The 25,950-nt window shown below is 37.9% G+C and overlaps 2 protein-coding genes across 3 annotated transcripts; one reads left to right on the top strand and one right to left on the bottom strand.

Moving 5' to 3' along the window:
* Positions 1–40: 40 nt before the first annotated feature.
* Positions 41–1,807, bottom strand: ghrl (ghrelin/obestatin prepropeptide). The gene is made up of 4 exons (XM_059328724.1): positions 1,445–1,807; positions 703–780; positions 515–629; positions 41–417 (listed from the first exon to the last, which is right to left on the bottom strand). The coding sequence occupies exons 1-4, from the start codon at positions 1,556–1,558 to the stop codon at positions 398–400; spliced, it is 327 nt and encodes a 108-aa protein (XP_059184707.1). The 5' UTR covers positions 1,559–1,807; the 3' UTR covers positions 41–397.
* A 2,135-nt stretch (positions 1,808–3,942) lies between these two features.
* Positions 3,943–9,181, top strand: ccdc174 (coiled-coil domain containing 174). Of its 2 annotated transcripts, XM_059328720.1 has the most exons (12): positions 3,943–4,060; positions 4,275–4,382; positions 4,498–4,598; positions 4,690–4,748; positions 4,829–4,985; positions 5,523–5,618; positions 5,714–5,850; positions 5,956–6,050; positions 7,068–7,215; positions 7,337–7,489; positions 7,921–8,539; positions 8,750–9,181. In XM_059328720.1, exons 1-11 carry the CDS (start codon positions 4,019–4,021, stop codon positions 8,493–8,495), a joined length of 1,671 nt encoding a protein of 556 aa, XP_059184703.1. In that variant the 5' UTR covers positions 3,943–4,018; the 3' UTR covers positions 8,496–8,539; positions 8,750–9,181. The 2 variants fall into 2 exon arrangements, with proteins under 2 accessions (XP_059184703.1, XP_059184702.1); XM_059328719.1 differs by lacking the exon at positions 8,750–9,181 and having other exon boundaries at positions 7,921–8,639.
* Positions 9,182–25,950: the final 16,769 nt, after the last annotated feature.

The following is a 25,950-nucleotide window of genomic DNA, read 5'->3' as shown; positions in this document are numbered from 1 at the left end:
AGATCCAAATATAACCAAAATCAACTTATATCAACCTTTATATTATATTGAACTAATTTTCTACCACATTTTACTCCACTGAGCTCCATACAAAGGTTGTGATGACAGCTGAACTGACTCAGTCACTGATGAAGACCCTGGGATGGGGTTGAAAGCTCCTTAAAGATCAAGAGTTAAGATAATTTTACCAAATTCTGCACATGCTTTCAAGCTGTTTCATTTTTCCTTATTTCTCCACAGTCTGAGTAACAATGTTGTACCGGGCTTGAGCTAAAGAACATAAGTTTAGAAAGAAATGAGCCCAACATGTCTACAGGCTAATCCTCACTATCTATTTACCATCTAATAAAGTTTGAAGGCATTGAGACAGACAATTTAAAATTCTTGTCCGTGATCCTCAAAGTTGTGATGGTTTCTCTGAAACAAGAAGAAACATGTTTAAAACAATATTTAAAGATTATAGATTTTATTATTTTACCAAATTGTCTGAAGTGAACACAACATCGAGGCCAACCTGCTGCGGTCTCTGTGTTCCCCAGCAGACGCTGAAGGATCTCCTGCAGCGCTGCACCGTACTCCTCAAACTCCTCCTCTCTCATGGTGAAGCCGATTTCAAAGGGGGCGCTTATCTACGCAGAGGAAAGAAAGAAGTTATAGTAATGATTTTAGGTGTGTTGTCGTCATGAGTGTGACTCCACTCACTGTGATGTGGTTGTCCTCAGCCGGTTGACGAGGCTCCTCCATGGCTTGACGGCCGACTCTGGAAGACTTCCCCTTGTTCTGTGGTTTAACCCAGATCAGACATCATTCAAAACAAGTCTATGTAATACCACTATACAGTACCACAATACTGCATCATATCCTACCGTTCCATGATACCTCTGTTTTTTATGAAACATTTAAATTATTTCTGTATAATTTACATGAGAAAATGTCTCAATCTGGCAGAAAATAGTAAAAACTACAATTTTGAAGCCAGGACTCTAGATTGAAAACCAAGTTTATTTTTATAGCACATTGTAGACACAAAGGCTATAAAGAGCTTTAGATTAGCATAATTTAAAAAAAAAAAAAACAAGGTAAAAAGACAATTCATAAAATAAATCATACGGTATAATATGAAAAACAGTAGATTTTAAAGGTTTAAGGGACTTAAATAATATGTTATAGTAAATAATAGATGTAAACATCTTTAGGTGACCTCAAGAAAAGTAATGGAAAACAAAAGTTTTAAGCCTTGATTAAAAAGAAGAAAAGGGTTGGGGCATATCGAAGGGTTCTGGAAGTTTATTCCAGATGTGCGGTGCATAAAAACTGAAGGCTGCTTCTGTATATGCAACACAACCAAAGTGATTGAAATAAAATAAAAAGCCCAAATTGGCAGTAGTTGGTGACATTGTTCTGTGGATGCATAATAAGGGTTGTCAGACAGAAAGTATCTTACCGGAGGCTTCTGTGAAGGGCTGAGAAAGCTGGAGCCTGCGCTGGTCGACTTGCACCACAGTGTCAGAGAAAACAGCACAAAAACCAGCAAAAGGGTGTTTCTTTTCAAAACCATGATTGAATCAACGTCAAAATATGATGAAGCAATTTGATCTGCTCAGTTCTCTTTCCATCAAATGGCCCTCTTTGTTTGGGCTTTTGGCTTCATGCCTTTATATACCTTTCATATTGGTTTAAAAATCCATTAAATATAATAGTAACAGGTACTTGTGCTGTCATATCTTGGTAGCATTGAACTGTTCAAATGTTTAAATTGATAACAAAGTGGGCATTTCTCTGTTGTAAGCTGAGACCGGCTGATCGTCTTATCTGTTCAGTGGGGTGATGGAGGTTTAATAGTATTGCTGTCATAGAGATACAGATAGATCTGCAAATAAATGAGACCACATGCCCACAGAAATGACAATATTGGGCTATTATTCCCGTGGATAAAAACGATACAGATAGAAACCATTAAAATAGTGTTTTTTCAACACAGTAAACTTTTAATGCATCTAAAGTGCATCAAACTTGATTTCTGAGACCATAAATGTGTATTAAATTAGATTACACTGTAAAACTTTTCAACTGGTCATGCTAACAATTTTCAAAAGATTGCTTATTTTTTGTAAATGGAGCATTCTGATCATAAAAGCATTTAGTAGAATGCTATTCAGAATTTGTGATATCTGTGAAATTGTTACTTATAACTGTAAAACTCTAAAAGCCTTTTAGAATCTTTTCGTACAAAAAGCTTAAGGGTGTACATGCTGGGTTATATGAGTATGCGGTCTGGAAGATAAAACCTCACACAGTAATTTAACACAATTAAAACATCATTTTAACTCTTTAGCAGAACTGCTGCCCTCTGAAGGGTGTGATCAAATTGCCTGGAAGCAGATTAGAGCCCAGAGTCTCACTAGTAGAATGCCCCCCATGGCATTAATTTCCTTTCTTTGTACTAAATAAGAAGGAAAGTGCTATAATTTCCTAAATCCTGAACAGAGATGCAGGTCAGAGCATTTTAACCTGACCTAATATGAGCAGAAGGGCTCTTTGCGCTCCTGAAATGTTTTAAACATGAAAATGAGCCATTCTGTCATTAAATGTGCTAATTTGAAAACATTTCCAGAACAGAATCATGAACATTTGATAAAGCCAGGTAAAAAAGTTTTATTTTCTTGACATATTGGAGTTAGTTATTTTCTATATAACCTTTTAACAGCTAACAGCTAAAGAAATACAATTTAAAAAATATATATTTTGCCATTGTTTTGCCAAGCTATGAATAATATATGAACAAACATCTGTGTAAAAACCGTCAGAATATAAGTAGGCGTTATACTGGAACTTTTAAAATGTGTAAGTGCAACTGAAACAGAGATTTAAAATATGTCTTAAAACAAGTCCCCACATTTTTTTCAAGACTATATAGGTGAATAGGGTAAACATTTTATACGAATGTCATCATGAAACCTCCCCAGTTGATTACTTGCATTAAGATAAAAATTTCGAATTTCGAAAAATTTGGACTTTTTATAGTCTCAAAAAAGACATGTTATGGATGAAAAAAAGCCTGAAATTTCAAACTTGACCAGTGGATGAAAAAACCCTTAATCTTCATCTCACCTGAATTTCCAAGACAAAGTTGCACTTGAATTGTAAATGAACAGATCATAAAGAAGAGCAGATTGGGAGGAATAATTACATTTTGCAAGACATTACAGGCCAATAGGTTGAATGTTTTTTACCTAACATGTCACCATGAAACGTCAACAGATAACATCAAACATAACATTTTTAAAAAACTTTTAGCACACAAAAAAAGATTTAAGTATGAAAATAAAACATTAGCTACGTAGTAAGTCGTGTATTTTTTATGTGTTATTTTCTTCTAGCCTGAAAGAAAACATTAAGATTAAGCTTAAGATTTCCTTATTAGTCCCACAACGGAGAAATTTCAGGAATTTCAGCAAAGTGGATAGCAAAAAAACAATAAATAGTAATCAGCAATATAAACTAGAAATAGAAGACATTTGCAAATAAACAAGTAAAAAAATATAATAAATTATTAACAATTTACAGTATAAACACTTAGAAATATGAAAAGTATTAACGATTAAAACAAAAATAAAATAAAAACTTATGAACATTATATTAAATGTAGACAGAGTCAGCAGTTGGATATGGACCATATCATATTGCACATATAAATTAAATTATAGAAATATTGTATAGAGTTTATAGTGTAGTGATTGCCAATCATACATGTTATGGAAGCAAAGAAAAGAAAAAAAGACAATATCTCAAAATTGAGAAGTGCATGAAAAAAACAACCGTATCTCATCTTAATAAGAAGTTGCACATGAAACAAAAAAGTACAAGGCCTGATGGGATACTGTGTTTACATCCAAACGCCACTAGTTGGCGGTAAAGCGACATTACTACCGAGAAAACCACCAACGAAGAAGTCAGGCACACTTCAGCAGTAGCTCGGGAACATTAATGGTATATTGTGGTGTAAAAAGCAATAAATATGGATAAAAAGAAGAAACCTTTTCATGTGACAGCTTCATCGGTGAGTTGTATAGTGAAGCAGATTTACAAACATTTTGTTGATACGCTGTGTTGCGTTTAATTCAAAGATACTACCTGCTAACGCCAGCTAACTGTCAGGCTATATTTCTAGCATACACAGAGTTACAGTTGTTTTGGTGACTTATAGCTAGAAAGCAAATCTTTGCAGTTTATTATTTACCCACATTTTGGCAATGTGTTTTTTTTTCTTTCAGCTGGTGGACCTTAAAGCTGAGCTGTACAGAAAGCAGGAACAATTCAAACAGGAGAAACTTGGGCATGAACATGCCGGTGCTGGATTTACATCAAAACCCAAAGACAAGGTATATTGGTATATATATTGTGTGTTTTTTGGCGCACATCTCTTACCCGTTTGTAGATTTAATTACATATTAAAGATCACTAAGCAGGGTGTCTTGTCTTCATGGTCATGTGTAGAAACCTAATGTCTGGAGCAAACAAAACGCTGGTGTTTCAGCAAGAGCTGAGAAAGATGCAGAGCAGCTGTCTGAGGAGCAGAGCAACCTGGATAAATCAAGGTGAGTTCAACACATTATACAGGATATCTTCTGTCATTTTAATACAATTGTGACCTTAACTGCTGACTCTTCATTTATCTTCTTGTAACAGAACCAAGTTAGAGGAGAAGGCCAAACTCTACGAGCAAATGACAAAAGGAGACTTTCCAGGTTGGTGTCGTAATTATAATATCTTCCTGATATTTAGCTGTAGAGCAAAGTTTATTTACTTTGTAATCATTTTTTCTCAGATGAAGAGACGGAGGGGCTTTTCCTGGTTGATTTCACCCAGAAGATAATTGACAAAAAGAGAGAAACCCTTGCACAGAAGGAAACGGAAAGACATGAGGAGGAAAGAGACATCTCCTTGTCTCCTGTCCCTCCTCCTCAAAACCCAGATGAGGAATGGTAATGGCTCTGATTCATTTCAACAATGCTCATTTAAACATATATTAAAGGAAATCATACAACTAAAAGCAAAATGAAAATGTTAGTGAATGCAAACAGTAATCTACTAATTGCGTATGCAGAGGTAGAAGTAATTAATATAAGTGTGTGCTGAATAGCTCAAGGGTTTGAGATAGGAAAGTTTAGTATTTAGTATGTTGTTTTAAAATGACAAAGGTTAACTATGTACATAAAAAGAAAACCACTGACCAATCCCAGGTATCATTTTAAACCTGTATCACCACTATAGTACTAAGAACCTCAAAAACACTGCTTATAATGACAACAAAACAAAAAAAAGTGAAAATGTTTCATAATGAAAACATAATGATGGTAATGTTTGAAGTACAACCCCGATTCCCCAAAAAATATTTTTGTAAATACATACACTCACTTATTTATGTTTCACACAACATTTAATCTTTTTTGGAATAAGGGATGCATAAAACAATTTAAATCCTGTTAGTAAACTGTTCTGCTGCCTTGTTTGTGCTGTAGGGTGGATTATGTGGACGCTTTGGGCCGATCTCGAAGATGCATGAAGAAAGACTTGCCAGGTTTTAAGAGAATGGACCTAGACCTTCAAGGAAATAGGTAAATATTCTAGAAATAAAATCTGATGATGGTTTCTAGATGATGCTGTCATGCCGTTGAACTGCAACTCTTTTGAATATGACTGTTCCATGTAGCAAAGCTTCAGCTGACAAGACGTTACTATCAGAAGACATGCGTCGAGAGCTGCAGAGGCAGGAGTGGGAGAGAGAGGAAGAGGAGGCTATGAAGAGGCCCGTTGGACCGATCCACTACGAGGATATCAGGGGACAAGGTTACTGTTAAAGCATCTCTATAACATTTCTACACACATTAATAAAGGGTTTTGGTTTGTAAGTCTTGTTCTGTAGTAAGCATTTTGTGTGTCTGTTCATATCAGAGGCTCGGGATCTTGGTGTGGGTTACTTTGCATTCGGTCAGGATGAAGAGCAGCGCAGAAAGCAGAGAGAAACTCTGGATATGCTGAGAGACCAGGTGAGCTACACTTCAGTGGACAAATATCAACACAGAAATATTTATGTGTGCATGTTATGCCCCAGTCTAGGGGCCTAGAGCACAACATGAAAAGGCCCCATCTTCCCCATCTCCCAAGTAGCCACAAACAAAGATGAGTTTGAAGAATGGGTAAATATTTATTTACAAAGAGAACTTAGGTAAATACAAATATTCTTCAACTTAAGGGTGGACTAAAGCCAAAATAACAAACAAAACAATTCTATCTTAAAAATAGGAAATTTACCTGAAAAACCAAAAGATACAAAATCTTACCTCCCTACCTACTTAAACAAGAGAAAACGAGAAACAAAACCTGGCAACCCACCCTTACTGCTCAAAACAAGGGAATTAAGTCCAAAACCACAAGTTAACTCAAAAGGTGTGAACCGGTTGGGAGAAGAGGAGGATGAGGAAAAAGCCTGCTGCCACCGACGGCCGCCATCTTGGCTCCATTTAAACCAGGTGGTTCCGGCTGCAGCCAATCCCAGCCCAGGCGTGGAACCTCTCCACCAATCACACCGTGGCTATGGCACCCCCCAATCTGCATAATATTGAGGCGTGGAACCTCTCCACCAATAACACCATGGCTATGGCACACTCCAATCTGCATATAAAAAGGAAAACAAAAACACAGGGCACACATACAAATGCAGTTTGCTAAACAATAACTATAATATGACCACAGTCATAACAGTGCATTTTAAAAGTTCCCTTGATAACCAATCACTTCACACTACAAGCATACTGCTACTTGTGTAATGTTTATCGAACACATACATCCACTGTACTGGACTGACAGAAACGTGTTGTCCAAATGCATCTTTGTGACGTCTTTGCTGTTTGTTTAGTTCATCATTATTGTTTCTCAGTTTTGCCGTTGCTGCTACATGCTTAAAGTCATTGTGCACTTGTTATATTTGATGAATAAAATCTCTGTATGAGTCTTAACAAATAGTTAATTTTTCTCTTCTCTTCTGCATCCCTCCTGTCATTCAGACAACAGAGCAGCGCACCAAGCGGGAACAACTGAAGAACAAGAGGCAGGCCATCCTGCAGGCACGACTTGCCAAAGTGAGGAAGAGGAAGATGAAGAAGTCCGGGCTGGATGGCACTGAGGACGAGCAGGGAGAGGAGGAGAATGAAGGTTAGAATCCACAACTACTTCACACCTATTGCAGCCATGGCCTCGGTTTAATATTGTTTGCCTATAAACATGTGTTTGCATGCAATATTAATGAGGGATTGTTGTGAATCTTTTGTCATAGGAGGGGAGGATGAAGGTGAATTTATAGGACCCTTGCCTCCATCAGTGGATCCCCCGGAGGTCAGCACAGTGAGGAAGGTTGAAGTGGAGATCCAGGAAAGGAAGGACACCAAACCAGGAGTTCCTCATGTCAGAGAATGGGACAGAGGCAAAGGTAAGTTGTAATTTTTCAAGGAGTATATTAAAAATGAATCTCCTGACATTGTTACTACAATGAAAGTATGTTGGGGAAAAAGTGTGTGTCCAGCACAAGCAGGACATGTACTTTACTGCTATTTTTATAATGGAGTAGCAGTGGCACAAAAGCTTCTTGAGTAAAATAGACAACATAAAATAAAAAGTAACAATGACTCATTTTCAGTGTCCCGGTATTGTTCATGCTGACTTACTGTCATGCCCTCTGGGTTTAATGTAGTGATGCACAGATTGATCGGCCTGTGACCAAAATCGGCTGATTCAAACTATATTATATCTGCCATAGATAAAAGTGCTTCTAGATGTGATTTAGGGGTTTCAAGTTACTCTTTCAATATGTTGTTAAATGCGTGACTTTTTTTAACTCCACCTTTTTACTGTTTCTTCCAGAGTTTATGTTTAGTGAGTGGACATCACGGCGTCGCGAAGAGCGAGAGTCAGAATTTGCACCTCCCTCTGCGTACTTTGCCGAGTACAAGAGAGAAAGACTGGGGAAGGTTAAAACTCAGGAGAATAAATCCAAGATGTCCTTCAAGTGGACCAAAGCCCCAGAAGCCGTGTCTGAGAGCAAGGAGGAACCACAAGCTGCTCCCTCGCCTCCTCAGCCTCAACAAAGTCCTCCACCTCCTTCACAGCCACAGACTTCATCACCAGCAGATCTCCCAGCAGATCCAGCTCCTGTGTCAGCTCCTCCTTCTAATCCACAGTATCACCCTCCACCATTTTATCCTCCGTTTCCTCCTCCACCTCAGTTTGCTGGACCACCTCACCTGCTTCCCCAGTTTCCTTCACATTACCCAAACCAGTATCCACCCCAGTATCCACCCCAGTATCCACCCCAGTATCCCCCCCAGTACCCCCCTCAGCTGCAGAGCCAGTCTCAGCCTCAGCAGCCCCCCCAGCCTGTCAGCCAGCCTGCACAGAATCTGGACGACATGCTGTCCTTCTACAGGAACACTACTTGATTTCTAAAATATCATATTTGATGTAATTCATTCATACTGAGAGTGTAAATACTGCTCTTTTTTAGTAAATCACAGTAAAGATATTAACACAATGCCTCAACTCTTTTATTAGAGTTTTAGAATTGAATAAATAATAGAATTTAAGTGGATATTGTTTTTACTTTTTGTTATTTTGTTATTTTCACCATCTCATGAAGCATTTGTGTTATGGCAAGAGGACATGAAATGAAGCAGTTCCTCCTGTTTTTACATAGAGCTGCAGTTTATAAAACATCCACCAGATGATGCTGTACACCTTCATGTTGAGAAGATCTCTGCAAGGGACCACACTGGTTGTAGAGCTGCAATTATTTTTTTTTATCATTGGTTAATCTGCTGTTTATTTTTCCCATTAAGTGATTCATTTCTACGTCTGTAAAATGTTGTAAAATAGTGAAAAATGTACATCACAGTTAGTCTTCAGATGTCTTGATTTGTCCGTCCAACTGTACTTGAACTACTACTACTACTACAAAACCTAAAGATAATACGTTTATTATCATGTGGGAAGACTTTCACAACTGAGAGTAAAATAATCTGTATTCTCACTTCTCAAACTGTTAAGTCAGTTGTGAATAAGTGCATTTCAGGATTGTCTTTTCTGTGAAATTAATACAAGAGGCCTCTACTGTACTTCTTCATGGCTGACTGGACAGTTCCTGGTGTTATGCATCACCTCCTCCCTCTGTCCTGCAGCTCATCCCTATCAGTTCCAGTCCCTATGCATACAGTACGTGAGCTGGTGAGTCTCAGACCTAACAATTTCTGTCCCTAAATCCAGGGAAGATTGTTAATGCAGTTTGAACAGTTTCACATCCTTCCTTCCTGCTTCTCTCAGTATAATCAGAGTGGTACCCAAATAATGGAAGTGGGATAATTAATGCTAGGGAGGCACACATTCATCCTCCGCTACATGCCACAAACTCAAAGGCCAAGGTCTTCTGTGGTGATGTATTACCACTTGGCTGGTGAATATCTTTAAAAAAAAGAGCATTGTGCAACGTGTGGGTAGAATTTATTGCAGCAGAAGATGATTTAATAACTTTTCAGAGTCTTATTAGATTTGTACCATTAAGACCTACTGTAAAACTGCCTTTAAATACACAATGGGATTCTGCATGTGCCATGTTTTAATTAAAGACATACTATGCAGGATCTTCATAAAAATAACTTATAGACTTGTACAAAACTGATCCCTCTGAATCATCACGTATGGCCCTCTTCAAGTGTGGTGGCACCTGCCCTCTGTATTTTGGCTTTTCTTATTTTTTCAGTATTCAGGATGTTTTTGGGCATCACACATTGGATAAAAGCAACAAAAATAGCTCTTCTGACGCTATTGTAAGAAAATTAGGCTGTAGACAGAAATCTAAAGCATTTCTGTGGTAGATCCCACTATATTGGGTGTCTCCAGGACCATATTTTGCGATGATAACACACACAGACTCATAAGGTGAAAGCCACACAGATCACGGCTGGTAAATGTCTACTGGTGGATTATGCTACTTTCCATGTGTTGAAGAGTGACACAGACACAGTCAAATGTCTGTCTTCGAGCTCCGCTCCGGTCCTGGTCTACAGGAACCATGTGAGACCTGAAACGCGTCAGGAAACAGGAGGGAAACTATTCAGAGGAGTTTGATTAATAACAACTGGAATTACAACTTGACCACAGATCAAGGACCAGATCACCCCATTACCCTCTTAATTAGATATTTGGCTCGATTTCTCGCTCACTTGTTTCCTCTCTCAGGCCGGAGGAAAGACAGTTTCTATGAAGAGGTGGTTCTCTTCCTGCTGCTGTGGACTGTTGACCCACTGTGACCTTAAACATGGTGTTTTTTCCTCCTATTTGTTCCTGCAGCCTCATGTTAGACCAGCCCAGTGTGTGTGTGTGTGTGTGTGTGTGTGTGTGTGAGAGAGAGAAGCATGTGTATCTGGAGGAGTGTGCACGCTTACACGTGCATGTGTGTGTGTGTGTAACTAAAATCACGTGTGTGTGTGCTTGCGTGCGTGAATACAGTATGATTTTAAGGGTGTCAGCTTGTACAGTCAATCAGACAATGAAGAAAGGCCTTGTTTAATGAGGTTTACTACAAAATAATTCAGCACTAATAACACAGAGGCAGTAAGGCCTTTTTTGGCCATGGTTGGTCAATCCAATGCTTTGATCCAGACTGAAATATTTGCCATGGAGGTTTTTTAATAGACATTCATGGTTCACAGAATCCATTTTTTTCGGACTTTTCTCTTATGCAGCCATGATGCTGATATTTGTGGTTTTTAATTAAAGGGTTCGTCCATTGCAATGACTCACATATATCAACCCAGCATTGTGATTTAAAGCCCCACCCACAATCCACACCTACACCTGTGCGGGTGTTTGCGGTGTTGCTTATCAAATCAAATCAATCAAATCAAATCAAAATTACGGTAACACTTTACAATAACAACTAAGTGATGTTTATAGATGGTTTAAAAACCAATTATTAACCATTTCCAAAGTGCTATATACATATTTAGTCTTTAAATGTTTTAAACCAATTTCTTAAAGGTATATGAATCATTTAAACATACTTAATATGGTGTTAAAAATGTCAAAATGAGTGCAAATATTGATAAACTATTAAACTTACATTAATAAACCATCTATTTGCCATTTATAAATTATGTTGTTAGTTAAACATTAATAAATTATGTATTTACCATTCTAAATGGCCTATATATGGTTTATAAATGATGATTAACCATTAATAAACTATCTGTTTACCATTTATAAATGATGGTTATTGTAAAGTGTCACCAAAATTACTTTCTGTGTCCTCAAGGGCAAATTCAGTTAGTCTGTTAGAGCCGTCCACTGCTGTTTTTTGGTCCATAAAGGTTTTGTGTAGTGGATGATCCAGGGATTTCAAGATGGCCTCAAACATCTTGTGCATCTCTCCACCACCTCCTCCAGTGTGTCCAACCTGGCTCCAACCACAGAACCAGCTCTTTAGACCAGTCTGTCCAACAGCCTTGCATCTCTGTGTCTGATGCTGCCTCCCCAGCAGACTGCAGCATAAAACAACACACTACCACCACAGACTGATAAAACATCTGCAGCATCTTACTACAGATGTCAAGAGATCTGAGCTTCCTTAAGAAAAAGAGGCTGCTCTGCCCCTTTTTGTAGAGAGCGTCTGTGTTTAGGGACCAGTCCAACTTATTATCCAGGTATACGTCTAGTTAACAATTGTGGAACTGAGGGTGCACACTCTGGCTGTCACATCAAAAGATGTAGAGAAGAAGTAGAGAAGAATTGATTCAAACTGTAAAGAACGCACTTATTTTTACTGTCTATGTGATACAGTTTGGATGACTTTCGCTGACAATATCATCTTCCATCGTGATGTATCACTGTGGACAGAGGCAGAAAATGTGCCTGTACTCCTGCCTGCTTTTCCAAACTGGGGCTGTGCGATAAGCATCTCATACATCACTTCAATAAATCAGAACTATCCCTTTAAATGCAACAACAACTTAAATTAGAAAATAAATTAGTGTAAATAGATGACCATGAGGTTTGGTACAGACAAATATTTCCATATCAAGAGTCCAAATTTACCATGCTAAATGTTAATGGTAAACTAAATGGTGAACATGGTAAATTATACATATTTTTTTAATATAATTAATCATCAGCGTTTTAGACTCTTTATGTATTGACATTTACACAAACAATTAAACAAACAGTGGTTGTAGCGCTCAGAGCTGCTTCAGTCACTATACTGACCATCCACCCGGCACTGAGAAGAGCAAGAAACATCAAATAAGTAATAAGTAACACAGACTTTAGAAAAATGTGCATCTTCTCAGCTTAATTTGACTTGCTGACTTACCACTTTCATAAGTCTAATCACTTATTAGGGACAGGAAGGAGTGTCTCATTGACAGATCCGCCCTGCTCTGCAGGGACTAGCTGCACTGACAAATGATCTCTGCATTTAGTTGTGGCAGTTTAATCCTGCTGCGGCGGAGGAAAATGGCAACCTGCTGTTTTCATAATAGAAATTAAATGACCTTCAGAATGTGGAAACTGCTTCAGATCTAATGCGATTTTTCTAAGTAGTTTATTTTAATTCAGTTTTTTCCTGCAAAACATTATCTGTTTAACCAGAAGTCACGTGTGCACAGTTCAGATTTACTGTCACACAGTGTAGGTGTCAGTTTAATGTTGATATTTCTTGCAGTGCAGCTATAAAGCCACTATAGCACAGCAGCTAATGGAGCCTTTATGAGGAAGGTTATGAGGTCTGACACTTGTTCCTCAGTAATCCTGTCTTATGTCCTGAGCAGACAATCAATGCTGTCTTTATGGCTCTGCAGGTCCTTGATCCAGAGAGTGAGAGGAGCAGGTCTGGCCCCTTAATGCAGCTTTACTGGGATGAAAGGCGACTAAGGAAGGGCCAGGACAATGTTTATCATCTCTACAAGCAGAAGGAAGCTTTGGACATGGTAAGATCCAATGCATCTCTTCACAGACCTGAAAGATATTAAGATATATTCAGATACACACTAGTATAGAGATTTCATGTTTTTGAGTTTTTGTTTTATTACTCTTGATCTGCCTTTTATTGTGTCTGTATTGATCCATCTGTAACCATCTAACACAAATAAACAAAGTAAACAAAAATGTTTCAAGTGTAGCGTACAAGTAGACAATGTAATGTACACATACAAGAAAGAAGAGTATCTTTTAAGGGTTAGGGGTGTTTTTTAAAAAGTGAAAATGATGCTTTTGTAAAATTGTTTGCAGGGTGAAGATGTTCCGAGTTCATTTTCAGTGTTGGTGTACGTATAAGGGAAAAACTGAGATTTTGATTTGTAACATCAGAGTATGCGCCGTCATCTCCATTTTAATGGATCACAAATGAGGAAACATTTCGTGCAATGGCGGCTTGGCCAAAATAGTGTCGGTTCTGACCTTTTCTGGGGACTATTTACATATTTATGTATACATGTAGATGTTCTCTTCCACTATGGGTCAGAGGCGTATTGAACACTATGGAAGACACTAGTAGAAAATCCAACATTTAGATGACACATACCCCACCACCAACATTGCCAGTTTTGGTCGAGGACTGGTTGACACCTCAAGTTGGTGGAACAATTTTGAGCGCAAAGTGGTTTTTCAGTTGGATGGAGAATGACAAAGCAGAGGAACGAAAGGGGGGAAAAAATAGCTGTAATACCTGTGTAGGTGTGGACCACGCATACATTTAAACAATATAGGAACCATTCAGAATGTTATGGTTCCACTGAGATACCACAATGAGTCTTGAACAAGTCTTGTCCTCAAAAAGTCTTTAATCAATCTAACTGATCAAGTTAGTCCAATTAATTAAATTAACCTTAATTACCTCCCCTGGAAAGCCTTCTTGAAATTGCTCTTATAAGTAGAAGGATAAAATGGTGTTTGGCTTTTAAGTGACACTGAAGCATTGATATAATTAAATGAAGAGTTTGACATTTTGGCAGTATACTGATGCAACTTCTAGGGGGCTTGTGCTGATTGGCGATCAGATTATTTATCAACAAAGGGATCCCTGTTTTTCTTCTACACCAATATTCGGTTGATTTTAACTAAATTACTATCAGAATTAAGTAAGAAGTTTCTGGTTAAGCAACATGTCCACCTGCTGAGCTCCATTAACAATGAGTGAATTTTAAACCTTATTTAAATTAAGAAAAGTTTGCTGTCTCTTTTACCCACATCCACATTTCCCAATTTTCACTCATCAAAACTTTGCTCTGGTCTCCATAGGAATAGTTAACATGATGGAATTGGAGTGAACGTGATGGATTTGATTCGGATTGTGATATTAGAGATAATAATGTTAAACGGAACCTGATGCTGTGCTTGTGTTGCACCAAGCACAGGCACACAGTCTATGAAAAAGAGACCGATGTTTAAATAGAAGAGACATTGCTATTGAATAAAACATTTTTTTACTGTTTAAATATGTGGTTAAACTCCTTTGTAAATGTCTATTCAAGTAACTTTATATGTGTTGTATAGAAATAGAAATATTCACCCAACCATACTGTCTAGCAGAGAGATTGGCATCACTTTCATATTTGTCTGTTAAATATTTTGTGTGGAGCTAAAGCCAGGAGTCAGTCAGCCTAGCTTAGGATAAAGACTGAAAACAACTAGCCTGGCTGGGTCCAAAGAAAAAACAAATCCATCCAACAGTAGCATAATGCCCAACTAGAAAATTTCCTCTGGGGAAATTCTGAAAGGGCCACGGGGGCTACTGCCGGTGTGTGTACACTATGATGAGATTCTTCAGAGATTTCAAACAATTAATACTAGTAATGTTATGATACTATATTATATACAAGGAGCACACCTACAACAAGCATTCCTTTTCAAGTATTTATTTATACAGCAACCTATGCCTGTAACTGTAATCACATCACAGGCAATCAATAGACTGGAATTTCTGGCCTCAAACAGAAAGCATTTTTGGCAAAACCATAATACCTATCATTGATCCGACTTCACTTTGAGCGTCCTGAGTTCTTCCTGAACAGCTACATATGTTTAGATTTGTAAGAGTGATCTGATCTGACAGAAATCTTGCGTTTTTAATATGGCTGTCAATGAGGCTGCCGGCGCTTTGCCTGGGCTTTGCCCCGAGCACTGGCCAGTGCTCGGGGCAATTGCCCTGTGGCCCTAATAATGAACACGGTATAACTTGTTTTTTTAATCTGTCTCTCGAAGAAGAGTCACTGGGTCAAGTGGTGTCATATCATTGGGGTACAACACATGTGCTGTAAAATCTGGTTTGCACCTGCTAAAACTCTTTCTACCCTCCTTGTAGTCTTTCTTCTTTTCTTGTACTGTAACAGCACACAGGTCTTCCCCAGAATCTGATAAGACACTTGTCTATAAGAGGGTTTTTTTCAAAGACCCAACTGGGGACTGGACTCACAAACTGCGAGAGGGAATCAAACTCATAAACTGTGAGTCCCAGGACAGATTCTGCAACTCAGCTGAATGAATCTTTGATATTGAGAGGGTTACTAAACAAAAGGACACTTTTACAATGCAACAAAAGAGATAAAAATAGCCCAAAGAGACAGGATTTTGAGTTTATAGGATCACTTTAGTATTCTTCTTTAAATTACTGGCATTAACATAAAAACAAGTGAAGGGAATAAAGGGAATACCACTGGCTTCATTAAGGGTAATAGGCCATTAAGGCTCTATCAGAACAAACAAAGTAAAGAAGCTAAACTACTACAGGATAATGAGAGAGGTTACTGCCGTTTTTATGTAAAACTTTCTCACACACTCAAACATAAATAACATTTTTGAGTCCTGATCAGAAATGTAAATGTGTTATTTTTGTATTTACTACAGCAGGAGTGTTTCTCAGAAACAAGGAAACAACAATATATATAAGTCATAGTTTTCCTGCTCAAACCAGGATGTGATGTTTGCATGCACTACACATTACTGGGACGCTCCAAAACCAAAACATGACTGAGACAGCAGAGCACTGTACAAAGAATTTGTTCAGGACAGACTGTGAGGAAATAGTTTTTTAAACATGAAATGTCTGAAAACGTGCAGAATCCAGGTAAAAGAAAGATACACATACTAGAATAAAAAGATCATTGTTAGAAAACTGCAAGACAAGAAGTTAAATAACTTTCAGATTAGTTTTTCAATTAAGTCATAAAACAATAGGGGGGCTTTTTGTGAGGTCCAGCAAGACTGAAAGAGAGACGAGCGGAAAATCGAATATTCATTAGAGCTTATTACATTTATAACATTCCTGATAGGTAAGCAGGTTTATCCATCTAAATTAATTTCACCTTCTGTTCTGTTGCACCTGAGATGGACGGCTGGTTGGTTTCATTTTTCTTGCTACGTGATGTGATTCTCGCTTTGGGATGCAAGTTGTTCTACTGTGTGCTTATCTCAGCTGCGTAGCTCTGCAGGAGTTTAACTTGTTATCTGTTGCCAGAGTCCTCATAGATGTGCCACATGATATAAACTAAATGAAAAGCACCGGGGAACTGAAATATAAAGATACAAAGAGAAGAATGACAGACAGTTTCTGAGCCTGTCTTATCCCTGTCTTTACGACTTTAACTGCTTCTGCTACGATTACAGTAATCACAAAAAAAAAATCTAGTAAAAACTCATGCTGCTACAACTCATTAAAAGGAATAATGTCACCTTATAACCCAAATTTTAAAAATCATCATTAAAAGCACGTTTTTTCATGATTTGGAGGACAAAATATGCACTTAAAGGTTCATCTCAATAAATTAGAATATCATGGAAAAGTCCATTTCCAGTAGTTCAAGTCAAATAGCCCCAACCAAGTATTGAGTCATATAGATGGACATACTTTTCAGAGGCCAACATTTCCATATTAAACATACTTTTTAAAATTTGTCTTTTGTAATATTAACTATTTTTTGAGACACAGAATTTTAGGTCTTCATTAAATGTAAGCCATAATCATTATAATTAGAAGAAATTAAATACATTAAGCCGTGAAGTGTTTCATTCGGTGTGTAATGGATTTATATAATGAGTTATTTCCAATTTTTAATTGAATTGCTGACATAAATAAACTTTCTATGATATTTTAATTTATTGAGATGCACCTGTAATAGAAGGAGATATAACATATATATAACACAACATCTGACAGACTTATGTGACCAAATCAGAGCAGCGTCCACAGGGCGGACAATTAAAGCACATTATTGCCTCAACACCCCACACTGCTCAACACGAGCACTGTTTTGCTGCTGTGGGCTTCTCTAATGGTCCGTCAGTGAATAGAATCTTCCTCTGGTGTGTATCGCCACCTCCACACTGTGAGACGATGTTGTTCAGATGGCGGCCCAGGTCCCTCTGTCAGCATCGCCCCACGGTGAGCTGTAATGACTTGGTGAGTGTGTAATGAGAGCTAATGCTGCCACAGCTACTGAGCCGCTCTTGCCACCAGGTCATAATACCACTTCCCGCTGTGTTGTGTCAAACAGACACATGCAAAACAGACTGGTGCCAGTGAGCGTGATGGCAGGCCTGCCGCAGTGTCTCCCCGGAAGCAGATGGATCACAGAAAGAGGGACAAAGGCCCCGTGGAGTCTCTAATGACAGCATTTGGCTGAAGTTCAGCTCACAACTGGGGGCGACTAAATTTATGTTGTAAATAACACCTTTGATCTGCGTTGACTACATATTGTTAACACTAGAGCCTGGTATCTTTGGAAATGTTTCAGCTCTCTCAGACCGCACCAGACTTTTGGTCCTGATACCGATACATTACACTTCAGAGTGTATAACTGTGAACTATATACAGTATATTTAGTGAAATAACTCAAAGTACTGATTAACAAAACGATAAAAGCCTTGTTATCACCCAGATTTTGCCATTCTTTGAGTAAGATGTATTTAAAATGTCCATGTCACAGTGATAAATACACTAGATAAAGTATTTAAGTGTAATTTAATGGAGATTTTATTAACAAAGAGACATTTTGCCCCAAGTAATTTCCTTTCAATCATCTCCCCGACCCACTGATCTTTCAGTATAAGGAGTAGCATGACATATAGTCAGTTTCTTTGAAAATGTCAAATTTTACATACTTGTTTAAAGCTAGTATGTACTCTCTCAGACCGCACCAGACTTTTGGTCCTGATACCGATACATTACTCTGAGAAATATAAGCATGCTTTCCACAAAACCCATTTTGTTATTTAGAAAAAGCAGCTGACACTCTCAACAATAAAGGTTGTGATTAGCTGTGTGTTTGTGCAGGACTTCCTATGTCGCACTAGTGATGATTAACCAATCAGTGGTCTTTTAACTTCGCCTTGTGATATTGGCTTAGCTTGCTTGGAACCTCATCTGAGGTGATACAGAAAAAGTACACATATAAAGTCTGGTGGACTGCTGCTTGCTTTCACACTGAGCTTTATCAAGCCCACTAAGCACTGTAAAAAAATGTGACGCTGTTGACGCTGTCCTTCGTCTACTGGACAGAACGTGAGGGGAAAGGGCTGACACCTTTTCAAAGCAAGTTGTGGACTTAAATGTAATATTGTATTGTTTTTTTACTTTTATGCAGCGTTAATCCGCTGTACGATTGAATCCATTAGCTGCCATTCTGTTACTAAATAATTTGAGGACTTGTTTGTAGCCACAAGGAACTGTGTCATGTTATCGTCTGACCATATTTCGATAAGTGCCTTTACCTCATCATTAGACCACGAGACATTTTTCAAGCCTGATACTACCTTGTCCGCCCAAATTCAAGCCAGAATGCGAAACCGACCTCTGCCGCACAAAAGTTTGTTTGAGCATTCACACCAGCATAAACCAAACAGACTATCTGACATAATGCACCAGGGTTCATTTCAAGCGGACCAAACAACCAAAATAGGTGTGAATGCTCTCTTAGATCGTCTGGGGGAAGGGGTGGAAAGGGCACGAGCTGTATGGTGTGTACCAGTGCACGGAAAGTTTTCTAGCACTACATTGCGTCTTCTTAGTGTTAAGGCCACTCTAGACTTAATCATGTTTTCTCTAGAAGGGCACCCTAGAGGGCGCTTCATCATGTTTTATCTACAATGGGGGCACCAAGAGGGGTAGCTGGTACTTCAGCTAATGAAAAAAGAGAGATGAACGAGTCGAGTTGAGTGGCTCCATGGACTACCATGCAGAAATTTGGCAGTAGACCTCTGAAATGTGATAAGAAGCCTCAGACACTGCATCGTTGAAAGGGGTCACAAGCCAAAAAAAAGAATGGAAACCACCAGATCCTAACCTATTAAAGATAGGATCTTTAACAAGGCATTTAATTGTATGAGGTTATTATTCACTTTTTTAAATGTAAAATACTAATTGTAAAAGTAACTAGAAACTGCAGCTGTCAGATAAATGTTGAGTAAAAAGTAGCATAAAATGGAAATAGTCAGGTCAAGTAAAAGTACCTCAAAATTGTGCAGAAGTATAATATGTGAGTAAATGCCGCTAGTTTATTTCCACAACTGTTGGCTGTCGTGTTTCTCTATTAGGATGATGAACACGGTTACTGTGGTTTATATTTGAGTAAATCCCTGCTGCTGTAAGTTCCTCTGTTCTGAGTAACATTTACTAAAAAACAGTTTTATGAATTTTTTTTCCAGTTTTAAATAAAACAACTTATGTTTGAACCAACAGAGGCTAAGAGCTACACACAGGGCTGGGAAGTCTTAAAGTAGTACTAACACGTTTTTCTTTTTGGTCATTTCGTCGGATTTGTAGTCAATAAGAAAGTATGTAGAATAACCACAGACTTATCCTTGAATTGCTGTCTACACACACCTTGCCTAAATAATACAGTCTACACTGGCAAAAATGTAATTAAAATCTGGAACTATTTGATGGACAAAAAAACGATCTCTTTAATTTATTCACTATTCAGCTTTCAATACTAGGTGCTACAGACACATTTTGGTTTTAGCAACAACAACAAAAACACTCAGCATTATTAAGCATATGCCTGAATATAAATTTATACGTTGGTGTGTTGGAAGGTTCACTGCATTGATTTTAATCCTCCGGGCATCTGACCAGGTTTCAGTCTCCACCTTTTAATGAACAGATTTGTTGATAATAAGTGGAGGCTCGGGCTGAATTCATTATGTCAGTTGCTGGCTGCCTTAAAGAAGCCAGCTAATGTGTTTGAAATGCTGAGGCATGTTAAATGTATTAAGTGTTTGCGTGTGTGTTGGGCTGAACTGTGAGTTGGGAGGGCAGTTTGTCTCCTGGGCGGTGTACGGGTTGTCTGACAGGCCTCCTGCTCCTCACCGTGCTGGACAAAGATATTAGCTGGGCACTGTTGACACTGCATGCACACTCGTAATGGCCTCATAAATTCTGTTCGTGTGAAAGGGAGAAAGAGAGTGAAAAAGGAAGGAAAGGGACTGTGGACTCATTGGCAGTCCGCTCTCACCCTCTGCCTGCTCTAAACCAGCCAGCCTGCACCCTACCTGCAGCAAACAGGCAGAATTTCATGTTTGTGTTTACATTACACTTCAGAGTGTATAACTGTGAACTATATACAGTATATTTAGTGAAATAACTCAAAGTTACCGATTAACAAAACGATAAAAGCCTTGTTATCACCCAGATTTTGCCATTCTTTGAGTAAGATGTATTTAAAATGTTCATGTCACAGTGATAAATACACTAGATAAAGTATTTTAGTGTAATTTAATGGAGATTTTATTAACAAAGAGACATTTTGCCCCAAGTAATTTCTTTTCGATCATCTCCCCACTGATCTTTCAGTATAAGGAGTAGCATGACATGTAGTCCGTTTCTTTGAAAATGCCAAATTCTACATTTCTTTAAAGCAGCTGTGTGTGAGGGGCATTAAGTAGCAGGTGGAGAGCATTAACAAGCGACAGAAAGTAAAAAATATTGCATTTACAGGCTGCACAGGTGGACACATTAAATGATGTTTAAAGATCCTGAAAACATATTTAACATATTTTCTCAATCGGGCTGTTTCTATCAGCAACTGGGTCCTACATGGAGACACAGTGTTCTGCCAAAGCTAGCCCCCTTAACATTACGCCCCCTTTTATAGAGGCGGTGGGGGAGACGGGATTTTCAGAGGAAGGTGGCAGGTCTACAGTAGATGCCACATAGAAGTGGTGTACACCATCTGAGAGCTTGGAACCTGATGATTAATTTAGGATACAGCTAAGCACTTTATGTTTTAGTCATACATCTGTAATACAAAACTATTCATTAATCAGTTAATTCAGTACTTAAAATGATTAGTGATGATTATTGCATTTGTATGGTTATTTCATGGACTGTAAAAATGACATGACTGCTCCCAAAAACAGTGAAGCCAAAACACCTTGATCGCCCCCTGGTGGCTGGCTGCAGTATAGGTCATAAGCCACACCCCCTTCATGTCCATGTACAGTTGCAAGAAAAAGTATGTGAACCCTCTGAAATTACCTGGTTTTCTGCATTAATTTGTCATAATATGTGATCTGATCTGCATGTAACTCCCAAGTATAGACAAACACAATGTGCTTAACCACACAAACAATTACAATATTTCATGTTTTTATTGAGCACATCCATTAAACATTCAAAGAACAATTAATAAGATGATGATTCTTAATCGATTAATCGATTTAGCCCCTGTAGTAGGCTCTCTGTCCTTATGATTTGATTAGTTTGGATGACTTGATCATTGTGATGTTTCACTGTGGACAGCATCATATGCCAATTTGGTAGACATTTCCCAACCCTAGTGGCACTGCAACTTGCTCAGGGACTACCATATTTTGGCCAGCCATAATGTTAAAGTCACAATGTTTTGCCCTTAAGTGTTCTTTTAAAGCCTGCTACAAACCAGAGATATTGAATATAATGATATTTGATTGTTTAATTTAAAAACAACCTTACTTATCCAGACAGATGTACCAAGCAATACAACATCTGTTTTTCCTCTTTGCCACAAAGGCAGTTCAAGAGATGGTTCGTAGTCGCGTTTCAACAGCCGAAAAAAACGTCCCTTGGCACCAACTCTTTGCTGGTCTAGAACCACATATCGCTAACCTCAGGGGCTGGGGGCGGGATTATTGTGATCCGATGAGTTTTTAAATGTTGATGCCTCTTTAACTTTCTTGATTAACCCTACTCCTTTGTGTTAGATATCAGTAGATCGTCTGGTTTCATTTATTTTTCAAATCCCAATTGGCTCCATCCATAAAGTGCAAATCAGCAGGTACTGTGTTTACTACACCCTACATCAATAAAACTATTTTGGGTAGATTTATAAGTCTTGTGATACACACATGAGGAAGAAGCCTTGATAATAAGAGTTCAAAATGTGCTCAGTGTTGTCCGATCAGCTCTAATGGTGAAATGTGACTGTCAGTGACTTTTCCTACTGGATTAGTTGCTTTAAAGGGAGGAGGCGATGTTTCTTAGCAGCAGCGATGTCACTCTTGCTCACTCTGGTGTCACATGGTCAGTATTGATTGTTAGATCCAGGGGCTGTTAAGGAGCTACTTGCATCTCAATGTGTCCTGCAGTAGAAGATTAATGTTGCCTCTATAAAAAAAAACACCAACTCTATCCCTGCTGCATTTCTCTTCATTATTAATGAAACTTAAATGGCAGTTTGCCACAATAAACATTTGACTTTTAAACACAGAAAATTAAGACTGACGAGCACAAATAGTGATAGAAGGATTCACATTTATGTAAACAAAATGAGTGTGAAGTACATGTGATCAAAGTGTGATTAAAGTAATAGTCTGATTAGTTATTTTTGAGATGAGATGAGAATATTGTTATCAGTTATTTCATCAATCTCTAAGTAATTGTTTTACATTAAGTCATTAACATCTGATAAATGACTGTGCTTTAACATACATGTTGTTGTAGACAGAAACTTGTCTTTGCATAAAGAATTTAAAGACATATTCCTGAAAATTGATCTCTGATTCTTTATAGTAATATTTTTTTGCTCAATGGAATATCAAGTTCGCTGCATGTATGAATCCTGAAGTTTTTTCCTGAGCTGTTGCTGTGATTTTCTTGTGTTTAACTGCATACAAACACACACACACACACACACGCACACACACACACACACACACACATACACACACACACACACACACACACACACACACACACACACACACAAACACACACACACACACACACACACTCATGGCCGCAGGTCGGTTCAGGTTAATCCAGTGTGGTTTTATGGCGATGTGTGATCCATGCTCACATTAATATGGTCATTAGATTTATTGCTTCCCATGACAACAACCTGATGGATGTTTAATGTTCAGTTTCAGTTAAAAGCTGTCACTTAAATCAACAGTGATTAATTTGCTCAAAGCCAAAGTCAATGAATAAATCAGCAGGTGTTTTAATGTGCATTATGCTGCATTATGAATTCCTTCAGCACAGAGAATGTTGAAGCCACCATATGAATACTGAATGTACAGATATGTTAACAAACATGGACACTGTTACTTCCTATTTAGTCAATATATCTCCTTACAGCACAGAGGGCTTAGTCAAATAATCCTTTGTTTGTTGTAGTTAGTCGAAGCTTTACTGGATTCCCTTCAGAAACTTCAAGTAAAACCCTCCAACATTTCCTCAGTCGATGGTTTATGATATTGTTACATGTTTGGTCAGTTTCATTCTATAATATCTGTGTAAAAATAATTAAGTAAGTTAAGCCCCATGGCCTGTAAACTAGCCTATTGCACAACAATCAGCTGTGTGTTAAGTAACTTTATACTCATATTGTTATGTGTTTAAGGTCAAGAGTTTAATATTAATGTTTATTCTCAGGTTTCAACGTTGGACATTTTAATGTGCTAGTGGAAGACATCATAACTTTTTCGTTTTCTGAAGGACTTTTCACTTACGCAGTTGTATATATATGTATATGTAATATATGTATATATAAATATAAAATTGTTTATATTTCAGATACCATATCTTTTTTTTTTTGTTACCTTCACTCCGACTGCAAAAGATTAAAAGGGAACTCCACCAATGTTACGCTTAACATAATACAGCCAGAATGATGCTGACACAGATTTTAGAGGGGTGAAATTCATTGGTTAACGTATCACAGGAAGCTTTGAATCCAAAAAGCACGAATCAGAGTGTCCAAAAACAAAGTTTAATGAAAGCAGCAAACAACTTAGGCAGCTAACAAAAAGCTAACTTAACTGAGGGAGAGAGGCCAAAAAATCCTCTAGCAGAAGGAGGAGGATGAGGAGAATGAGGGCCGGGTGTGGAAATGGGTATGGGAAGCACAGGTGAGGGGAATGAGGTGATTGCAGGGCAGACGAGGGTGGCTAGATCTGCAATGACAGGAGAGTTAGTGACAGGTAGATGAACAAAAACAGTCCCTAAGCAAGTGATCCTGTAACGGTCCCCAATATTGATATAGTAATGATTTGAGCCGGAATGAAAATAGACCTTTTTTATGTGGATTGTGCAATATACGAACGATGTATTACATTGTCAGCCAGTTCTATAAATGAGAACTGAGGGAAAAAAAGAATAGGGGTAACACTTTATATTAAGGTCCTTGTAATAACCATTAATTAACAAGTAATAAGGCCCTTGTAAGTCCTTACAAGATGCTTATTAACATTATTGTGTGTTTATAAGCTTATATTAGTGTTAATAATGGCATTACAAACACCCATGACCCACCCATTATGTCTTTGCCATGCCTTTATTAATCTTATTTTGTTTGCTTATTGATATTAAAATATACTTTATTGCTCATCTATTATAAGTTAACTATAAGTTGACTATGCTTTTTGCAACTACCGGATCTAAAGCGAGAACAATGCCTTATTACTTGTTAATTGATGGTTATTAAGGACCTTATTATAAAGCATTACCAAAAAAAATAGTTAACAACATTTCTAAATCATGCCAAGCAACATCTTCGGCAATATATATTGTGTAAAATCAGCTTTTATAGTGGCACATATCCAACAGCATGTACACCGATACCGATATGCCTTTGATAGACCGATATCGGCCGATAATATCTGTCAACCGATATATCTGTCGGACTCGTTGTGGGGAGTACTTCTGCATATATAATTTATATAACAAAAGTTGTGAAATCTGATAAATTAACAGCTTGGTTACATTACCACTGTCAGCACCAGTTTTAATGTAGCCTGGTCTGGATGTAATTTCTAACTTAGGTCTGTGTTTACAAGCTACTAACATTTTAAGGGAGTAGTTACAATTAATCTTTAGTGCACCCAAACATTGACACAGCTGTTGGACCAACCTAACATGTCCCAGCGTATCGTTCAGTGTTACAGCCAAACTAAAGAGATAACTTACACACAGCTGGTGCAACAAGCTGTCAGTTTTGAAATGGAAGAAATAAATAGATACATGTAACTGCTGCAACAATTTTGATCAATTGTGTCAAAAATTAGTCTTTTGTGAAATATTCTTTCAAGGTTTGTTATTCAGAAAAGCTCACATATTCACATTTGTACAAGGAATTAAACACATTAAAATAAGAACACAAATTATAATCACATTATTCATTAACACAAACAACATTATTTTCCAGTTTTACATCATAATTTTTTTTCTTACAGCTTTTCTTTGTCAGAACACGTCCCATTGTGCACTTGTCAGAAGGTTCTCACAGAAGAACAAAAACAACCCTCCAGCTGTGTTTTCTTCCTTGTCACGATGTGACGACAAACTAAATTTAGACAGCCATGACACAAGAAATTGTTCCTGTATCCTATTGGTTCAAATACTCGACAGTTTACAGGGTTCAATGCTGCCAAAGAAAA

Source organism: Centropristis striata, chromosome 3, assembly GCF_030273125.1.
Source record: "Centropristis striata isolate RG_2023a ecotype Rhode Island chromosome 3, C.striata_1.0, whole genome shotgun sequence".
Classification (NCBI taxonomy): Eukaryota; Metazoa; Chordata; class Actinopteri; order Perciformes; family Serranidae; genus Centropristis; species Centropristis striata.
The sequence above is the reverse complement of the archived record's forward strand: the minus strand, read 5'-3'. Positions and strand labels throughout refer to the sequence as shown.